The sequence below is a fragment of the Centroberyx affinis genome, unplaced genomic scaffold, assembly GCF_046629955.1.
Source record: "Centroberyx affinis isolate AG114_WGS23_722 - 3 ecotype Tasmania unplaced genomic scaffold, CSIRO-AGI_Caff_v1 ptg004410l_1, whole genome shotgun sequence".
NCBI lineage: Eukaryota > Metazoa > Chordata > Actinopteri > Beryciformes > Berycidae > Centroberyx > Centroberyx affinis.
The window spans coordinates 106315-122095 of record NW_027282090.1 but is presented as its reverse complement, the minus strand read 5'-3'; the positions used below and the strand labels follow the sequence as shown (position 1 = coordinate 122095).

Genomic DNA, 15781 nt, shown 5'->3' with positions numbered 1-15781 from the left:
GTTATCAATAGTCATCTTTATAAACTATTAAATAATGTATAAATTAATACCGTAGTTAACATGAACACCATTAGTAAATGATTACCAGACACAGACACAGTTAACTGTTAATTAAGGGTTAGTTAATGATTAACTAACCCTTAATTAATGTACCCTTATTGTAAAGTGTTACCCCTAAATGTTTATATTATAGTGGCTCTAGATTTTATGGTTAATTGAGGCTCGTCACGTTATGTTTTGAAAGTGGTTGGAGGAGTGACATCATCATCTCTTTCTCCCTGATCTTTTTCCCTATTTTAAATTATAATTTGAACACCCTAATATTACGATATTAGGCCTTTTCTTTGTTTTGCCCAAGAAGAAGAAGAAGAAGAAGAAGTGACAACTGTCCAGTCTCCAACATGGCGGCGTGTCCCCCATTTCCCACTTGTAAACACTCTCCAGATCTTCCACTGTGCTTGTTGTTTTTTTTAATTTAAGTAAAGTTTTGTATAACATCTGGTATGATAACTAGGAATACATTTAAAGATAATGATGATTCAGATGTGTATACAGATGAACATCAAGTTAATGAGGAGAAAATAACTTTAAAATATAAAAGAATGGAAAAAAAGAAAAATACCTAAGTGAAAACATGGAATAAAAAACTCCCATGTCACAGTTATGTTTAGGAGTTCTGAAAAAAAAACCAATACTGAGTTGTTATTAAGTCTTAAAGATTAGATTGAATATTAATATCAGTGAATGCAGAGAAATAAACAAATCACAACACAGTCAGATGTTTTATCTTTGTCAGAAAAACAGCATAATGTCTCTTATAAGCACTAAGCTAAGTGAACACATGACATCACAAATTGTTAATCAGAGTGTTAATTCCTCTCCTCTGATTGGCTGCTGCTGCTGTGTGTCCCGCAGTGGGAAGAGGACGATCACAGTCGTGGGATCCCACCTGGACTTTGTGGAAGGGATCGTCCACAGCCACGCCCTGCACACTGTCAGCCAGCCCACACACAGCAACTCAACGGTGGGTTGGGGTCTCTTCACACACACACACACACACACACACACACACACACACACACACACACACAGACACACACACACACACACACACACACACAGGAGTTTTAGGAGGCTCAGTCACCCATGCTGAAAATACATACACTTATAGTACTGTACGGCCCTTCGGATAAAACATCCACCAAATGTCAAGTCATGTCATGTCCAATTATGTTACATTACACCATGGTCTGGGTGAATACTGGATTCTGATTGGCTGCAGGGTGTCCATTAATTCCTGATAACGGACACCTACGAAGTAGCTCCAGTGAAACTGTCTGTTCACCGTTCTAAATTAAAGCGCTGGCTACGTAGCATCAGCCTGTATCTAACATGAGTAACCATAGCAACAGGGACGCAGTCAAAGCCTCCGTTCATTTCTTCGTGAAAATCTTGATATTGATTTGGGGACAATGACATGGCTGATAGCTAGCTAGTCTTGTTGTTAAACACACTGTCAAATTATATTTACTGTTTGTTATTGACTTTGAATGTTGCAGCATAACGTTAGCTTTCTGGCTCCTAGCTGAGCCAAAGGGTTCTATGAGCTGAGCGGACTAGAAATATCTCCTGCTGCCAAGTCCTATCTAAGGTTCGTCCTATTTACTGGAGCAGTGAACAACGTTTCCGTTGCATAAGAACCTTATCGGACGGTAATGACGAGTTATGGCTTGTGAAAAACTTTAGATTTTGATTACAAAACGCATGAAAATATAAATTAATGGTCTTCATTTTTTTGTCTTTGGCAAGTGACCATGGTATAAGCGGGATAATGCCCTTTGAGGAGTCCATTATCAGGAATTAATGGACGACGTTACGTGACATGTCATGTCACGTAACATTATGTCATATTAAGCTGTTACATGATATTATGTCAATGTCATGTATGTATGTAATGTGTACAATAGGTCAAGTTCGTGTCCCATCATGTTACATTACATTGTGTCATGTCATGTCCCATAAAGCTACGTTATATTAAGTTGTGATGTCATATCATATTATGTTGTGTTACATCATGTCAAGTCGTGTTACGTTACAATATGTTATATCATGTCACCGTGTCACGTCACGTCACATGACCTTATGACATGTTATGCTACACACACATTAGATTTCACACTTTTTCATATTCCCTCCTCCCCTACAGAGACTGTCTTACATCACGCCTCCGGCCGGAAACACTCGTGGGGTTTTGACCAGCGCTTCCTCGATGAGAGTTGCCAACCAAACGCTGTCCTGTTCCACAAACTTCACCTACCACCCAGACCCCGAGTTCACCAGCTTCAGCTCCACCGGGACCAGGGACGGCCTGCGGGTCACCATACAGGCACGACCCGCTCCAGACACACAGCCGCATGCGCACATATGACACGACTTCTTACAGGTCCTCATTTGTCTCCGTTGTCGTTTCAGAAAAAGGCCGACAAGCTGAAGATCTCCCCGGCAGAGTTGAAGGTTCAGGGCTTTAAGGAGGAGACACCGTACGACTGCGTTATGGAAACCATAGAAACCAGTAACGGGACCGACTTTGTCATCTGTGAGATTCGAAGCACACCCAACGCCAAAATTCACTTCATAAAGGTAAATCTTTCAAGCAAGCTATCCTTATATAGAATCCAGGCAGTCTTCATTGTGATTATTAGGACAGTGATGGAACAAGGCAGCAGCAAATTACACATAATGACAACAAAGGGAATCCAAAGGGAATGCCAAGTCACAATTTTAACTGCTTGAGACTTGACTTGATGCATGAAGAGAAGACTTGAGGCTCGACTTGACTTGGGTTCTGGTGACTTGGGACTTGACTCTGACTTGTACTTTGATGACTTGAAAAGGTTTCTAAAGTCTTGACTTGAGATCTTGTGTTTGTGTAAATGACTTGGATAGAAAGTGATGAGATTTGTTCCAGCAGACGACTGAATTTAAATTCTGTTTTCTGAATTTGTATGGAATGACTGAATTTATTGAAGTTGAAACTGATTATAGAAATCAAACCCATGATGCTCTTATCAAGTTTTTATCCTATTAAAACCATATTGCATTGAAAAGTCCTAGATATTTAGTTTTCTTTAAGATATTAAATTGATACTGGACTCTTGATTTGTTCTGACTTGACTTGCTGTTCTACATTTAGACTTGAGACTTGACATTAATGACTTGGACTTGACTTGGTAATCTACATTTAGACTTGGGACTTGACTTGAGACTTGTGCCTGAAGACTTGAGACTGACTTGGGACTTGGTCACACCTCTGGTACAGATACATAAGTCTAGTCATGCTTTATGTTTGCGGTTGGAATCGACATCCTTGATGAATCTCTTTGCTGAACGTCCCTCTGTCCCAGAGTTCCTCTCTGAACACACACTGCTGTTGTTGTTTTCCAGATAAAGTTCGGAGAGATGACAGTGAGAGTTGATCCTCCATCTCAGTTAAATCTGTCCCTTCGGATGCTGCTCGTCCTCCTGCTGATCCCGTGCATTATTGCTAGTAAGTACATTAAACAGGGTTAGACAGATATATCAATTTGCCGATATGGGGCCGATATTTTATTCAAAATGGGATCTGGTCCAGTCAGCATCGTCCACCTCGGATATGATGGATATGATGCAGTTTACATATTTACTGCATAATTGATCATTACTACACTGGTTGTCTATGGGAAGCCCTAAATTTACTCTAATGTGACATTTTGGTTAGATTCGATACAAGTATGCATGAATATGTTATCATTCTGGCTTTCAATGGAGAGTTTTAGTGTTTCTGGATGGTCTAAATGCTGCTTCAGAGGCTTTTCCACCCTGACAAGAATAACATTATGGAGAAACCCTGAATATTTCTAATTCTTGGGGGAATTCTTTGGACATAAAATGGTCAAATTTAAAGATATTCCACATGGACACAAAATATCAAGCTATGGGCAGCTTCAATCCAAAAATACTGGTATCGGCCTTGAAAAGCCCGTATCGGCCCTTTTTCTGTTCACAGCCATTTTACACTTGTTTGTCCGCTGTCAGTTTGACTGACTTGCTCTGTTTGTGTCACTCAGTCGTCGTGACGATCTACCGGAGCAAGCAGAAGAAGCTCACCGCTCAGATGAACCGGCGCATGGAAGACCTGGAGCTGGACATCCGGAATGACATCAGGCAAGGTGAGTCAGCGCTGAGGACTCAAGGCACGAGTGTAACTGCTTGAGACTTGACTTGATGCATGAAGAGAAGACTTGAGACTTGACTTGACTTGGGTTCTGCTGACTTGGGACTTGACTCTGACTTGTACTCTGATGACTTGAAAAGGTTTCTAAAGTCTTGACTTGAGATCTTGTGTTTGTGTAAATGACTTAGATTGAAAGTGATGAGATTTGTTCCAGCAGACGACTGAATTTAAATTCTGTTTTCTGAATTTGTATGGAATGATTGAATTTATTGAAGTTGAAACTGATTATAGAAATCAAACTCATGATGCTCTTACCAAGTTTTTATCCTATTAAAACCATATTGCATTGAAAAGTCCTAGATATTTAGTTTTCTTTAAGATATTAAATTGATACTGGACTCTTGATTTGTTCTGACTTGACTTGCTGTTCTACATTTAGACTTGAGACTTGGCATTAATGACATGGACTTGACTTGGACTTGATTTGGTGATCTACATTTAGACTTGGGACTTTACTTGACTTTTTGGCTCTGTAGTGGACTCTGTTTGCATGTGAATCTTGGGGCTTCCCATTCATCCTCATTGGCGAAATCTTCATCTGATGCATCCTCGGCTGGCAGGTGAATTTCTGGGATCGTTGCGATCTCTTTGCGATCTCTCTCCTTGCGTTCTTTTTGTTTTGGCTGTTAGATCTTAGCGTCAAATGCATCATGGAAGAGACAACAACACACAAGAATTCATATTGAGATATGTGCTTTTGTGTCCTTGCATTTGGCGCAATATTTAGCGGCCTACACAGGAGGTGACTTGGACAGCAAATAGGAAGCCCCGAGATTCACTGTGAGATGTTCTTCCACCAGACCACAAGTAGAAATCGATTTTGCCTTGAATCACCTTGGGGTCAGCGGCATTATCTAGTGAGACCTCCTGGGCAGAATGACAGACACGCAACTATAAAGACACACAGGTCCACAGTCCTCAGTAAACTGTCCTCTCCAGGTTTTGTGGACCTGCAGACGGAGAAGGCGGACCTGATGGAGAACGTCGGTACGATCCCGTTCCTGGACTACAAGCACTTCGCCTCCAGGATCTTTTTCCCCGAGGTACAACAGAGCTGGAAAGAAAAAAAATTTTCATATCTGACAAACTGTAGCATTTTAATATCAACATTGGTCTGATTGGTCTCCTCTGTCTCACTCCAGTAGTATTGTTAGTTCTAGTGTTTCTCCACATTAAGACTACATTTCCCATAAGCCCCGTTGCTTGTTGTTGTTTTCTCTGACCCTGATGTTTTGTTTTCCAGGGTGGAGCTCTGATGACGTCTTGTCTCAGAGACATCGGCCAGGTAAGATCTGACACCAGCGGATGTTGTTGTTGTTGTTGTCGCTTTTCGTACCTCATGACTCCCTCAGTGATGCGTGTTGTGTCTGACCTGGGATCAGGACGTAGTGAAGGTCCAGCCGGACGAATGCTGCCAGGCGCTGTCCAAGCTGATCCAGGACCAGCTCTTCCTCACCTCCATGGTCCACGCTCTGGAGGAGCAGAAGAGCTTCACCGTCAAGGACAAGTCAGTCTGTTGAACCCTTCATGTCACTGTGACTCTGTATGTAGTGACATCACATGCTGTAATATCATGTGATGCATTAGATGTGTGACGAGTCGTGTGAATTAGGGCTGGGTGATAATTTAACATTTATCGTCTTCCAATGGAATCATATGGTCTGAACTGATGATAACAAGCTAATTTTATTTAAAAACTAAATGATAAAATCAGGTATGAAACATTTTAAGGAATATTATTTGAAAATGTCAGTTTTGTTTGACATCACACCTAACATTACCATTCATTTTCAATGGGATGAACATTAATTAGATTTAATATGTAATTTTGCAGATGTGAGCCATATTGTGATATATAAAAATATCGAAAAAAGTTGTAATTCTATTCTACTCTACACACAGAAAAATAAATAAAGGTGCAAACTGGAACTGAAAATGACGCCAGAGAAAAAACATTTCTGGTTCCACAAAGAACCTTCCAAATTCTTAGTTATTGGATGGTGGGTGACGGCATAACTGTGGAAAATAACCAAACCCCTCCATAGTTTATATTGTGTAATTGCAAATGAGGCAAAAACAAACAAAAACACAATGCACTGCAAAAAAATCTCCATCATTCTGTCTAATATTGAGTCCTAAAATCATAATTTTCTTAAAATAAGTGAAATAAATCAGTAACACTTTACAATAAGGGTCACTAAGTTAAGGGTTAGTTAATGCTTAATAAGCATTAACTAACCCTTAATTAACAGTTAACTAATGTGTAATTTACTAATGGTGTTCATGCTAACTAAGGTATTAATTTATACATTATTTAATAGTTTATACAGATGACTATTAATGTATAAATTAATACCTTAGTTAACATGAACACCATTAGTAAATGATTACCAGACATATTAGTTAACTGTTAATTAAGGGTTAGTTCATGCTTATTAAGCATGAACTAACCCTTAACTTAGTGACCCTTATTGTAAAGTGTTACCAAAAAATCTGCCAGTGAGGTTTGATCATTTCACTTGTTTCCAATGTAAATAATAGTAGTAAGAAAATTAGGATTTTAGGACTCAAAAAAAGACTAAATGACATTTTTTGCAGGTGTCCAAGCAAAGGAGTGTAGAAATGGTTCTTTGTGGAAGCAGAAATGATTCCTCTATGGCGTCACTCAGAAGAACCATCTCCCACACCTTTATTTCTCCGTCTTCTTAGGAGTTTTTATATTTTAATACTATTTTTACATTATAATGATACTTGTTTTAAAGTATTTGTTTTGATGTCTTGCTGTGATGTCTTGTTTTTACTTTTGGATTGCTGAATCTCCCGTGTGCACAACAAATTCACCCTTGGGTACTAATAAAGAAAACCTTGACCTTGACCTTGACCTTGACCTCCCCCCCCTCCAGGTGTGCGGTGGCGTCCCTGCTGACCGTGGCGCTCCACAGCGACCTGTTCTACCTGACGGAGGTGATGAAGGAGCTGCTGCAGGCGCTGATGCAGCGGTCCAGCAACGCTCAGCCCAAGCTGCTGCTGCGCCGCACAGAGTCCACCGTGGAGAAGCTGCTGACCAACTGGATGTCCATCTGCCTGTACGGCTTCCTCAGGGTCCGTGTGCTCGTTTCTTTCACGTCTCTTTAAAATTAAAACGATACTGCGACTAGGCTTGGGCGATATCCAAAATTTTATACTGTGATACTGTATACTTTTTTTTTTTTTCATTTATTTCTTTCCGGGCTTTTTTGGGGGGGGGGGGTATTTTATTTTATTTATTCCAAATTACATCTAATTTCTAGGCTATATTAATCATTATTATTAACAGCGGAGAAATTTTATCTTACGATTCAAGCATTGGAGGAAACAACGCCCATTTGGTGTAATATGCTCATTGCTGCTATTTCCAGAAAAACAGGCTGACTGTGGAAAAGGGAACTCAGTTGAATCAAAAAGACAAGGCGATATTTGATAGAACGGGAAATATCGCGATATTCATGAGTTATTGTGATATCCGATAATGTCGAATATCGATCCGAGCCTTACTGCAAAGTTAGCTAGTGCAGCTCTACAGTTGTTTTCATTTTGAGGTTAATTTCAGTTGCAAAATTGGTTTTAGCACGGGTGTAGGAATCAATAACTCTGTCTTATTAGGAAACGTTAAACAGTCATTGTGTTCTGATCGGTTTCTCTGAGCTCTGCAGTGTTTCCTCCTTCAGTTCAGCTGGGTTGTCCAGGTGAGAACGATGACCTTTGACCTCTGGTGGCACCAAATAACAACCAGTGAGAGCCTCAGTCCAGACGGATGCGGTTCCTCATGCTTGGAAAGCCTAGCAGAACAAAATGAAGTCTGGACTGATGCTCATATTCAGCTGTTTCTTCATGTGTTCTGAACTGGTCTGAACACCACAGAAGAAGAGACAGACAAGTCCATCATGTTAGATAAAGTTACAGGATGACAGGTTCAAACTCTGTCCAATAAACAAGCTGCTTGTGAGTCATGTGACTTTTGTTCACAAGCCCTGGTTCTCTTCTAATTGGTCAGTTTGAAGCTAAACGAACCAAATACAAAAACGCAACAAAGTGAACTTTTCCTCTCTGGTTCAGACCAAACAAATCAAACTGTGGGTGTGATCTCAGCCTCGTGGCTCCACCCGCTGACCTGTCCCCGGTGTTGTGTGCAGGAGAGCGTGGGGCAGCAGCTGTTCCTGCTGGTGAGCGCGCTGACTCAGCAGATCGCCAAGGGCCCGGTGGACTCGGTCACAGAGAAAGCTCTCTACACGCTCAGCGAGGACTGGCTGCTGTGGCAGGCTCAGGACTTCACCTCCCTGGTACACACACACACATTCACACACACACACACACACACACACACACACACACACACACACACACACAGTTGTGATGTCTAACTTCTCCAAAATGGAAATCAGGCAAGAGGAAAGTCAGTCAGAATGTGATGTAGGGTTTCACAATTAACTGAAAATAATTGTGTGCAAGTGCAAATGTGTGCAATACATTTCCATAGCAAGAGGCTATAATTTTCTTGTGTCTCAGTATGCTTTCACACTTCGACCAATTGCTTGCTTTCACACGTTCAAAATACCTCCGAGCTGTGGTGAGTTTGTGTTTCGCTCAACATCACCAACGTCCATTTTTATCATCTAAAGAAACGATCCAACCGCACACTGTTAAGACTTTGTTGATAATATTCTCACATCTTTATTTCTCTTGCAGTATTTGCAAAAACAGGCTTTTTAAAAAGAGCGAGCAACGCGGTTCGCTTACTGATTGCACCGAGTCATCACAGGTGTTTGAAAAGACTCGGGTCCAAATTACAAGACTTGAATCCACATCACATGATCACACCGTCACTCACGTTGCCTACTATAACATTTTTACACAATTACATAACATATTTAACCATATGATACATAGGAAAGAAAAAAACAAAACAAAACCATTTTAGTGTAAAGAGTAGGGCTGAACGATTCTGAAAAAATATCTAATTGCGATTATTTTGACTGATATTGCAATTGCGATATGATTTGCGATATTAGAGGGAATGATAATTTTTACATCATTATTCTCATTTTCATTGAAAAACGTATTAAAATGATTATGGTGTGATTTTTGCGGGGATCTGTACCAAACAAAGATGTTTTCTTAAGTCTGTAGAATATGATGTGTAGGCCAGGACATCTCTGCAGCACCACAATATTTACTTTAAAATGCTATTTTGACACATTTCACCTTTAACAAATATTGCGCCTCCTGCGATTTGAAAATTGCAGTAGGCCATATTGCGATTTCGATAAAATTTAGATTAATTGTTCAGCCCTAGTAAAGAGTATAGGCTGCACTAGAATACTGTTAAATGACAGAGAAGCCATTAATCAAAAGCATTAATGAAATTGTTCCACATTATGACCCGACTACTTCCCTACATCTATTATGCATTTTTGTCGAGAAGAAGAATAAGAATCTAAGAAAGGATCTGAGGCAGTGGAGGACACAGAAACAGCTGCTCTGCGGTTTGCGGGTACAAAACCTAAAAAAAAACATAACAAGGGGTATTCCTCGCCCATCATGTGAGGTACGCATGAGGAAGTAAACGCATGAATTCCCCAAAGAAAACCACGGCAGTCCATCTGCAGGTTCAAAAATGTAAAAAAAGACTTTATTATAGCGGCTACACAATAAAAACCGTGACCGACGCGTATCGACCAAGAACTGAGAGGCAGAGTGCTGGAGTGCTTTTTCTTTGGGGAATTCATGCCTTTACTTCAAGATTCAAGATTCAAGAAAACTTTATTGTCCATTAGTGCGGGCAATAATGGAAATGTGCCTTTCGCTGGTGCAGAGCTCACTTACAATACAGTACATATAAGAACATAAGCGCACATAAAAAGACAACACAGTACATGTTGTAAAATCTCATGCAGTACTTTATGTGACTGTATGTGACTGCCAATGAATATCCCCAGTGTATTTTTTAGGTCTCCATTTGTCACTTGCACTTGTAACAGACGTGTGACTCAAGTTATTTGGTCCAAGTCTCAAGCAAGTCCCAAGTCATTTTTTCTTGGGCAAGTCAAGTCGAGTCCCAAGTCAAGTCACTTTTTTCCCCCCCAAGATACTGCAGTCTTACCTGCAGTATCCGGTCTTTATAAAGAGAAAAGACAAGGTGTTAGTACCTGTCTAATAATGATATTAATTTATCTAACCTGTTCAAAAAGTATGACAATGAATTGAATTTGTATTATAATTATTGATATTCAGTGAAATAAATGTAATCAAACAAAAACCAAATACCTTTATAAAAGCTTATTTATTTCTTAATTTCTTCTCAATCAAAACAATATTCCCTCCCCATCACTTTTAAACAGACTGACAGCCAGACTACAACGTAATCAAACAATACCGTACACACACAATGCTAAATAGTCAAAATATGAAACAGTCTAGAGCGGGAGGGTGTAACGACTAACGAGTGCTTCTGGTTGAAAAAATCATCAGGTAGCGAGGAGCTTGACTGACAGGGTCGTCGTCCAATCAGGACAAAGCCATTCCCAGTGTGCGCTCCCATACCGGGTCACGTCACACACTACAGACACTTGTAATGTGAACACTGACAACGCTGAACATTTTAATATTTTAGATTTAATATTTAAACTGAAAACATAAAATGAACACAAACAAGTCATTCGAGTCATCATGTCTCAAGTCACGAGTCTTTAACTTCCAAGTCCAAGTCGAGTCTCAAGTCATTTATTTTGTCAAGTCAAGTTGCAAGTCATCAAAACAGTGACTCGAGTCGACTGGAGTCCACATCTCTGACTTGTAAACATGGAGGAAAGCAGACATACTGTACACGGTGTACCATCCTGCTGCAGGCTGATGTGTTTTGTGCTCTGCTCTGATCACATGACCCTCCTCCTCCAGTCAGATCTGTCAGCTCTGCTCCAGGTGTTTGGATTTCATTGTGTGACACACAGGTAGACTAGTATAGAGCGAAGAGTTAGGATGAAACGCGCTATTGCACCCCGTCATGAAAAACACAAAACTACTGTGACCTAAAGCAAGTCAACATGCACACTACCAGTCAAAAGTTTGGACACGCCACATTTTTCTTTATTTTTACTATTTTCCACATGTTAGAATAACAGTAAAGACTCAAAACTATGAAATGACACAAATGGAATTATGCAGCGACCAAAAAAGTGTTAAACAAACCAAAACTATCTTTTTATAATAACTATAATATTTTAGATTCTTTGCCTTGATGGAAAGGCAAAGGCTTTGGAAAGAAATTCATACATAGGATCAACTTCACTATTTATATTTGTCTAAGAAACTAATTTAAAGCATTTAAGCAGAAGCCTTTAGATCAGAATGGATTTAAGAGAATGAAACACAGAACATTCAGTCAGACTGTTGACTGGTAGTGTACAATAAGAAACAAGTCGTGTGTGTGTGTGTGTGTGTGTGTGTGTGTGTGTGTGTGTGTGTGTGTGTGTGTGTGTGTGTAGAGGGCAGTTTGTCACTATGACAATGTGAGCATGAAAGCATGGCGGTTGATAATAAACCACTTCCTCTTCCATGTATTTTATGGCTCATTTGCATGTTAAGGCCGGTGTAGAGAAGCTTGACATGGCTTTATTTATAGCATGCGTTCAGTTTATCATACAAATGGTTTCCTGGACATTGCGCAACAAAACTGCTGAACATGGTGAACAGATCACAATCATTAGAAACTCTACAAGTATTGGTATTAGTAACACAGCGCAATCCTGTTTCTGTTCAGTATTCAAACCTGACTAATCATTTAGTCAAGTACTGAGTCTCAAAATGTTATTTTTCATTAAAAAGTGAATAAACTGCCAGTCGGGTGCATTAATTTCACTCGTTTCCAATGCAAATCAACTAGTTTTGAGTTGTCATTATTTGATACTAGAGGAGCGATCTGCCTTATTCTGCCTGTTTCAAGATATTCCCTGAAACAATGTGACAGTATATCAGATTGCTGACCCAGTACTAAATAAGACAGGGATGCAGTGGAGGATAAAACCATCTAAACCAGTGATTCTCAACCTTTTTCATATCAAGGACCCCTAATTTAGTTCACATTAGGGCCACGGACCCCCATTTGATGAGATTTTGTCTCTCTGACCCAAATCTGAGAATATTTTTATTGTCAGAAATGATTTTGTCCAGAATTCCATGACTATCTCTATTGTAGGTAGAGAGATAACAGAGAAACTATGATCAAAATATAATTTAATAGAAATAATGGTGAAGTTTAATAATTCATCAATTTGCTGGGGACCCCCTGGAACCCCCTCGAGGACCCTTGGTGGTCCCCGGACCCCACGTTGAGAACCACTGATCGAAGCTACTTTAACCACGAACGTCAGGACACTGTTTCTGGGAAATTCCTGAAACGAGTGAAACTGCCGTGGAAATCACATCTGAAATTATCTCAACCTCAAATTATCTCAAATTATATAACCCAAAATAATATGAAAAGTAAGATAATATTCATTTGTTTTAAGAAAAATAAGATTTTAAACCCGAAAATGAGACTAAAATGACTTGTCAGGATGGACATTACGGAGTCTGCCAGGAACGTTTACTGTGCTGATAGGATGGTGAAATATTGTGCAATGAAAAAGCTACTGGAATTAGCCAAGTATATGCAGATATCGACATCACAAGTCCCACTTTTTGCTGCGTGCTGCTTGCTCAACTACCGCTGCACTTTGGCTCCATCCACAAGAGGAACTGTGTGGACGAAAAAAAAAGAGGAAAGAGGAAAAAAAGAAATGGTCTGACACCTAGAGGAGTGAGAGACGCTTCAATACTCTCATTAAGTCCCACAGAGAATGAGTTGTGTCCAGTACTGATGCAGGACAGATGCATGAAGGGGGGTTTCTACAAAAGCTTCAAGGCACAAGTCTCAAGTCAAGTCCCAAGTCTAAATGTAGATTACCAAGTCAAGTCCAAGTCATTAATGTCAAGTCTCAAGTCTAAATGTAGAACAGCAAGTCAAGTCAGAACAAATCAAGAGTCCAGTATCAATTTAATATCTTAAAGAAAACTAAATATCTAGGACTTTTCAATGCAATATGGTTTTAATAGGATAAAAACTTGGTAAGAGCATCATGAGTTTGATTTCTAGAATCAGTTTCAACTTCAATAAATTCAATCATTCCATACAAATTCAGAAAACAGAATTTAAATTCAGTCGTCTGCTGGAACAAATCTCATCACTTTCAATCTAAGTCATTTACACAAACACAAGATCTCAAGTCAAGACTTTAGAAACCTTTTCAAGTCATCAGAGTACAAGTCAGAGTCAAGTCCCAAGTCACCAGAACCCAAGTCAAGTCAAGTCTCAAGTCTTCTCTTCATGCATCAAGTCAAGTCTCAAGGAATTAAAACTGTGAAGTCATGTGACTCGAGTGCTCACTTCTGCTGGCATGAAAGCCAAGTGCATCATGGGGCTGCTATGAAACTTCTGAGTCACCTTAAGATCCTTGCTTTTAGTATAGAGCTGCAACAATTAATCGATTAGTCAGAGTCAAGTCCCAAGTCACCAGAACCCAAGTCAAGTCAAGTCTCAAGTCTTCTCTTCATGCATCAAGTCTCAAGCGATTCAAACTGTGACTCGAGGCCAAGTCATGTGACTCGACTCCTCACCTCTGGGTTTTACAGTATTTGACATACAAGAAAGAAGAAGCTATTTAGGTGAATGTGTTGCTTCGGATAAAACAAAACCCACGACACCAGACACCTCTTCAGGTCTTGTCAGGTTTTGAGGAAACAGTTATTCTGGGTCACAGCCTCACCGAAAAGCTTTCATTCGAGGAAGTGAAAAGTGGCAACACTTCTCAAATTGAACATGAAACCGAAGCCACATTTCACAAGCTTTATTTTGACACGCGCGACCTCTCAACGCTCACAGAGGTTTATGATGGCGGGTGCAGGAAGGTTTTTGTCTCGTCTGGTTTAGGTCGGTTGTTTGGTGATAAAACAGAGAAGTGAGGCGATGAGAAAATAGCAGAGACAGCAGAGATGTGAAAAAGATGAGAAAAAATAAAAGATTTCACCTCCAAACAAATAAAAGTAAGAAAGTAATAAACAAAAATTAAGATGACAAGCTAAAGCAAGTGGATAACAACATCTAGATCCATTATATGACAAGGAAAATAAAATAAAAATAAAGTGTCAGATGAAAGCACACATATACATATGTCTCTTTTGGCAATACATTTTGTTATATTTTAATCATTTTAATGCCATTTTAGGCTATAAATATGGTATTTTTGTCATATTTTTTTACCTGGCTTTTACTGTGGTCCGCCTATATTTACGTGTCCACACAACACTCCCAGGCTATTATTAGAGACACAATCTTTACTGAAAGTTGTACGGTATGTTTCTGTCTGTAAATTAATTAAATGAATAGCTAACAATGCACATCCACACATTCAGGACACATTTCTCTATGTGTGTTAACTGTAATTTTGATTGCATAGCTTAAAATGCACATTTGCACATCTGGACGTATTCTGTGCACATGTTCTCCTAACCTGGAAATCTGCAACAAAGATAATTAATCTTAATTTATGTGTTAAATTATTCACAATGTGCTCTCTTGCTGTAATAATTGGCTGCATTATCTCCAGTTCTCTGTGTTGCTATATTACATATCCGCCCCTGTGCTTCTGCAACGACCAAATTCCCCACAGCAATCATTAAAGTTTCATCTAATCTTCATCTGACTTTCTTTATCGCTCATTTCCGTCCATTAGCTTGTGGTCACGTGCCTCAGCCACAGGATTTCTGACTGCAGAGAGCAAATAAGTGAGATGGAGACTGATGATACTTGAACCTGCACAACACTCTTTCCCTCCGTCAGATCCTTTCATTAACAGCTTCTCTCCACCTTCACACAGAGAGTGAGGGATGACAGCATGGGGACGGACCGACAGTGAAAGACCGCTGTTGTTTTGATGTGGCTTTGATTTACTTTGAGTTACTGTGTGCATGCTGGGGAAAGTGAGGTCGGATCAGTGGTTGTTTGCTTATTTTACTGGTTTTTGAGCATGAGAGCCTGCATGCACCTGTGTATGCAGGCTCTCCTGTGGTAATTTACAAATATATATGTGGCTAAATTTATTCACCTTTTACACGCATGCATACACACATGCATACTCACATATACAGTATAGTGTATATGTGTGTGTGTACTTGTGTAGGTACTGTATGTATGAAAGATACATATACATCAGATGACTGACCCTGTTATTACATAGACAAGGATGTGGTGGAGAATAAACCCGTCTAGATTCACTTTACCCACCTTTTAATTTATTTTTAGCCTGATATCTAAGACATGATGTTTTTGATGTTTTTAGATGTTCTACAAACATTTCTCAGAGGCAGAAATAATCTGATTGGTTGAGTTAAACCTCAGTGGGCGGAGCCAAAGAACCACAGTTTTTCTGGCTAAGT

The 15781-nt window shown here is 39.6% G+C and overlaps 1 protein-coding gene across 1 annotated transcript in view; it reads left to right on the top strand.

Moving 5' to 3' along the window:
- Positions 1-915: 915 nt before the first annotated feature.
- The window catches only part of plxnc1 (plexin C1), a gene marked incomplete at its 5' end in the record, with an annotated part of 31955 nt that continues 17089 nt past the window's right edge, over positions 916-15781 (top strand). The window contains 10 exons of the mRNA XM_071543925.1: positions 916-1024; positions 2207-2386; positions 2473-2640; positions 3445-3547; positions 4107-4208; positions 5213-5316; positions 5517-5558; positions 5656-5780; positions 7177-7375; positions 8446-8592. Of these exons, the coding sequence (XP_071400026.1) occupies positions 916-1024; positions 2207-2386; positions 2473-2640; positions 3445-3547; positions 4107-4208; positions 5213-5316; positions 5517-5558; positions 5656-5780; positions 7177-7375; positions 8446-8592 (1279 nt within the window). The remainder of the gene's footprint in view (positions 1025-2206; positions 2387-2472; positions 2641-3444; positions 3548-4106; positions 4209-5212; positions 5317-5516; positions 5559-5655; positions 5781-7176; positions 7376-8445; positions 8593-15781) is intronic.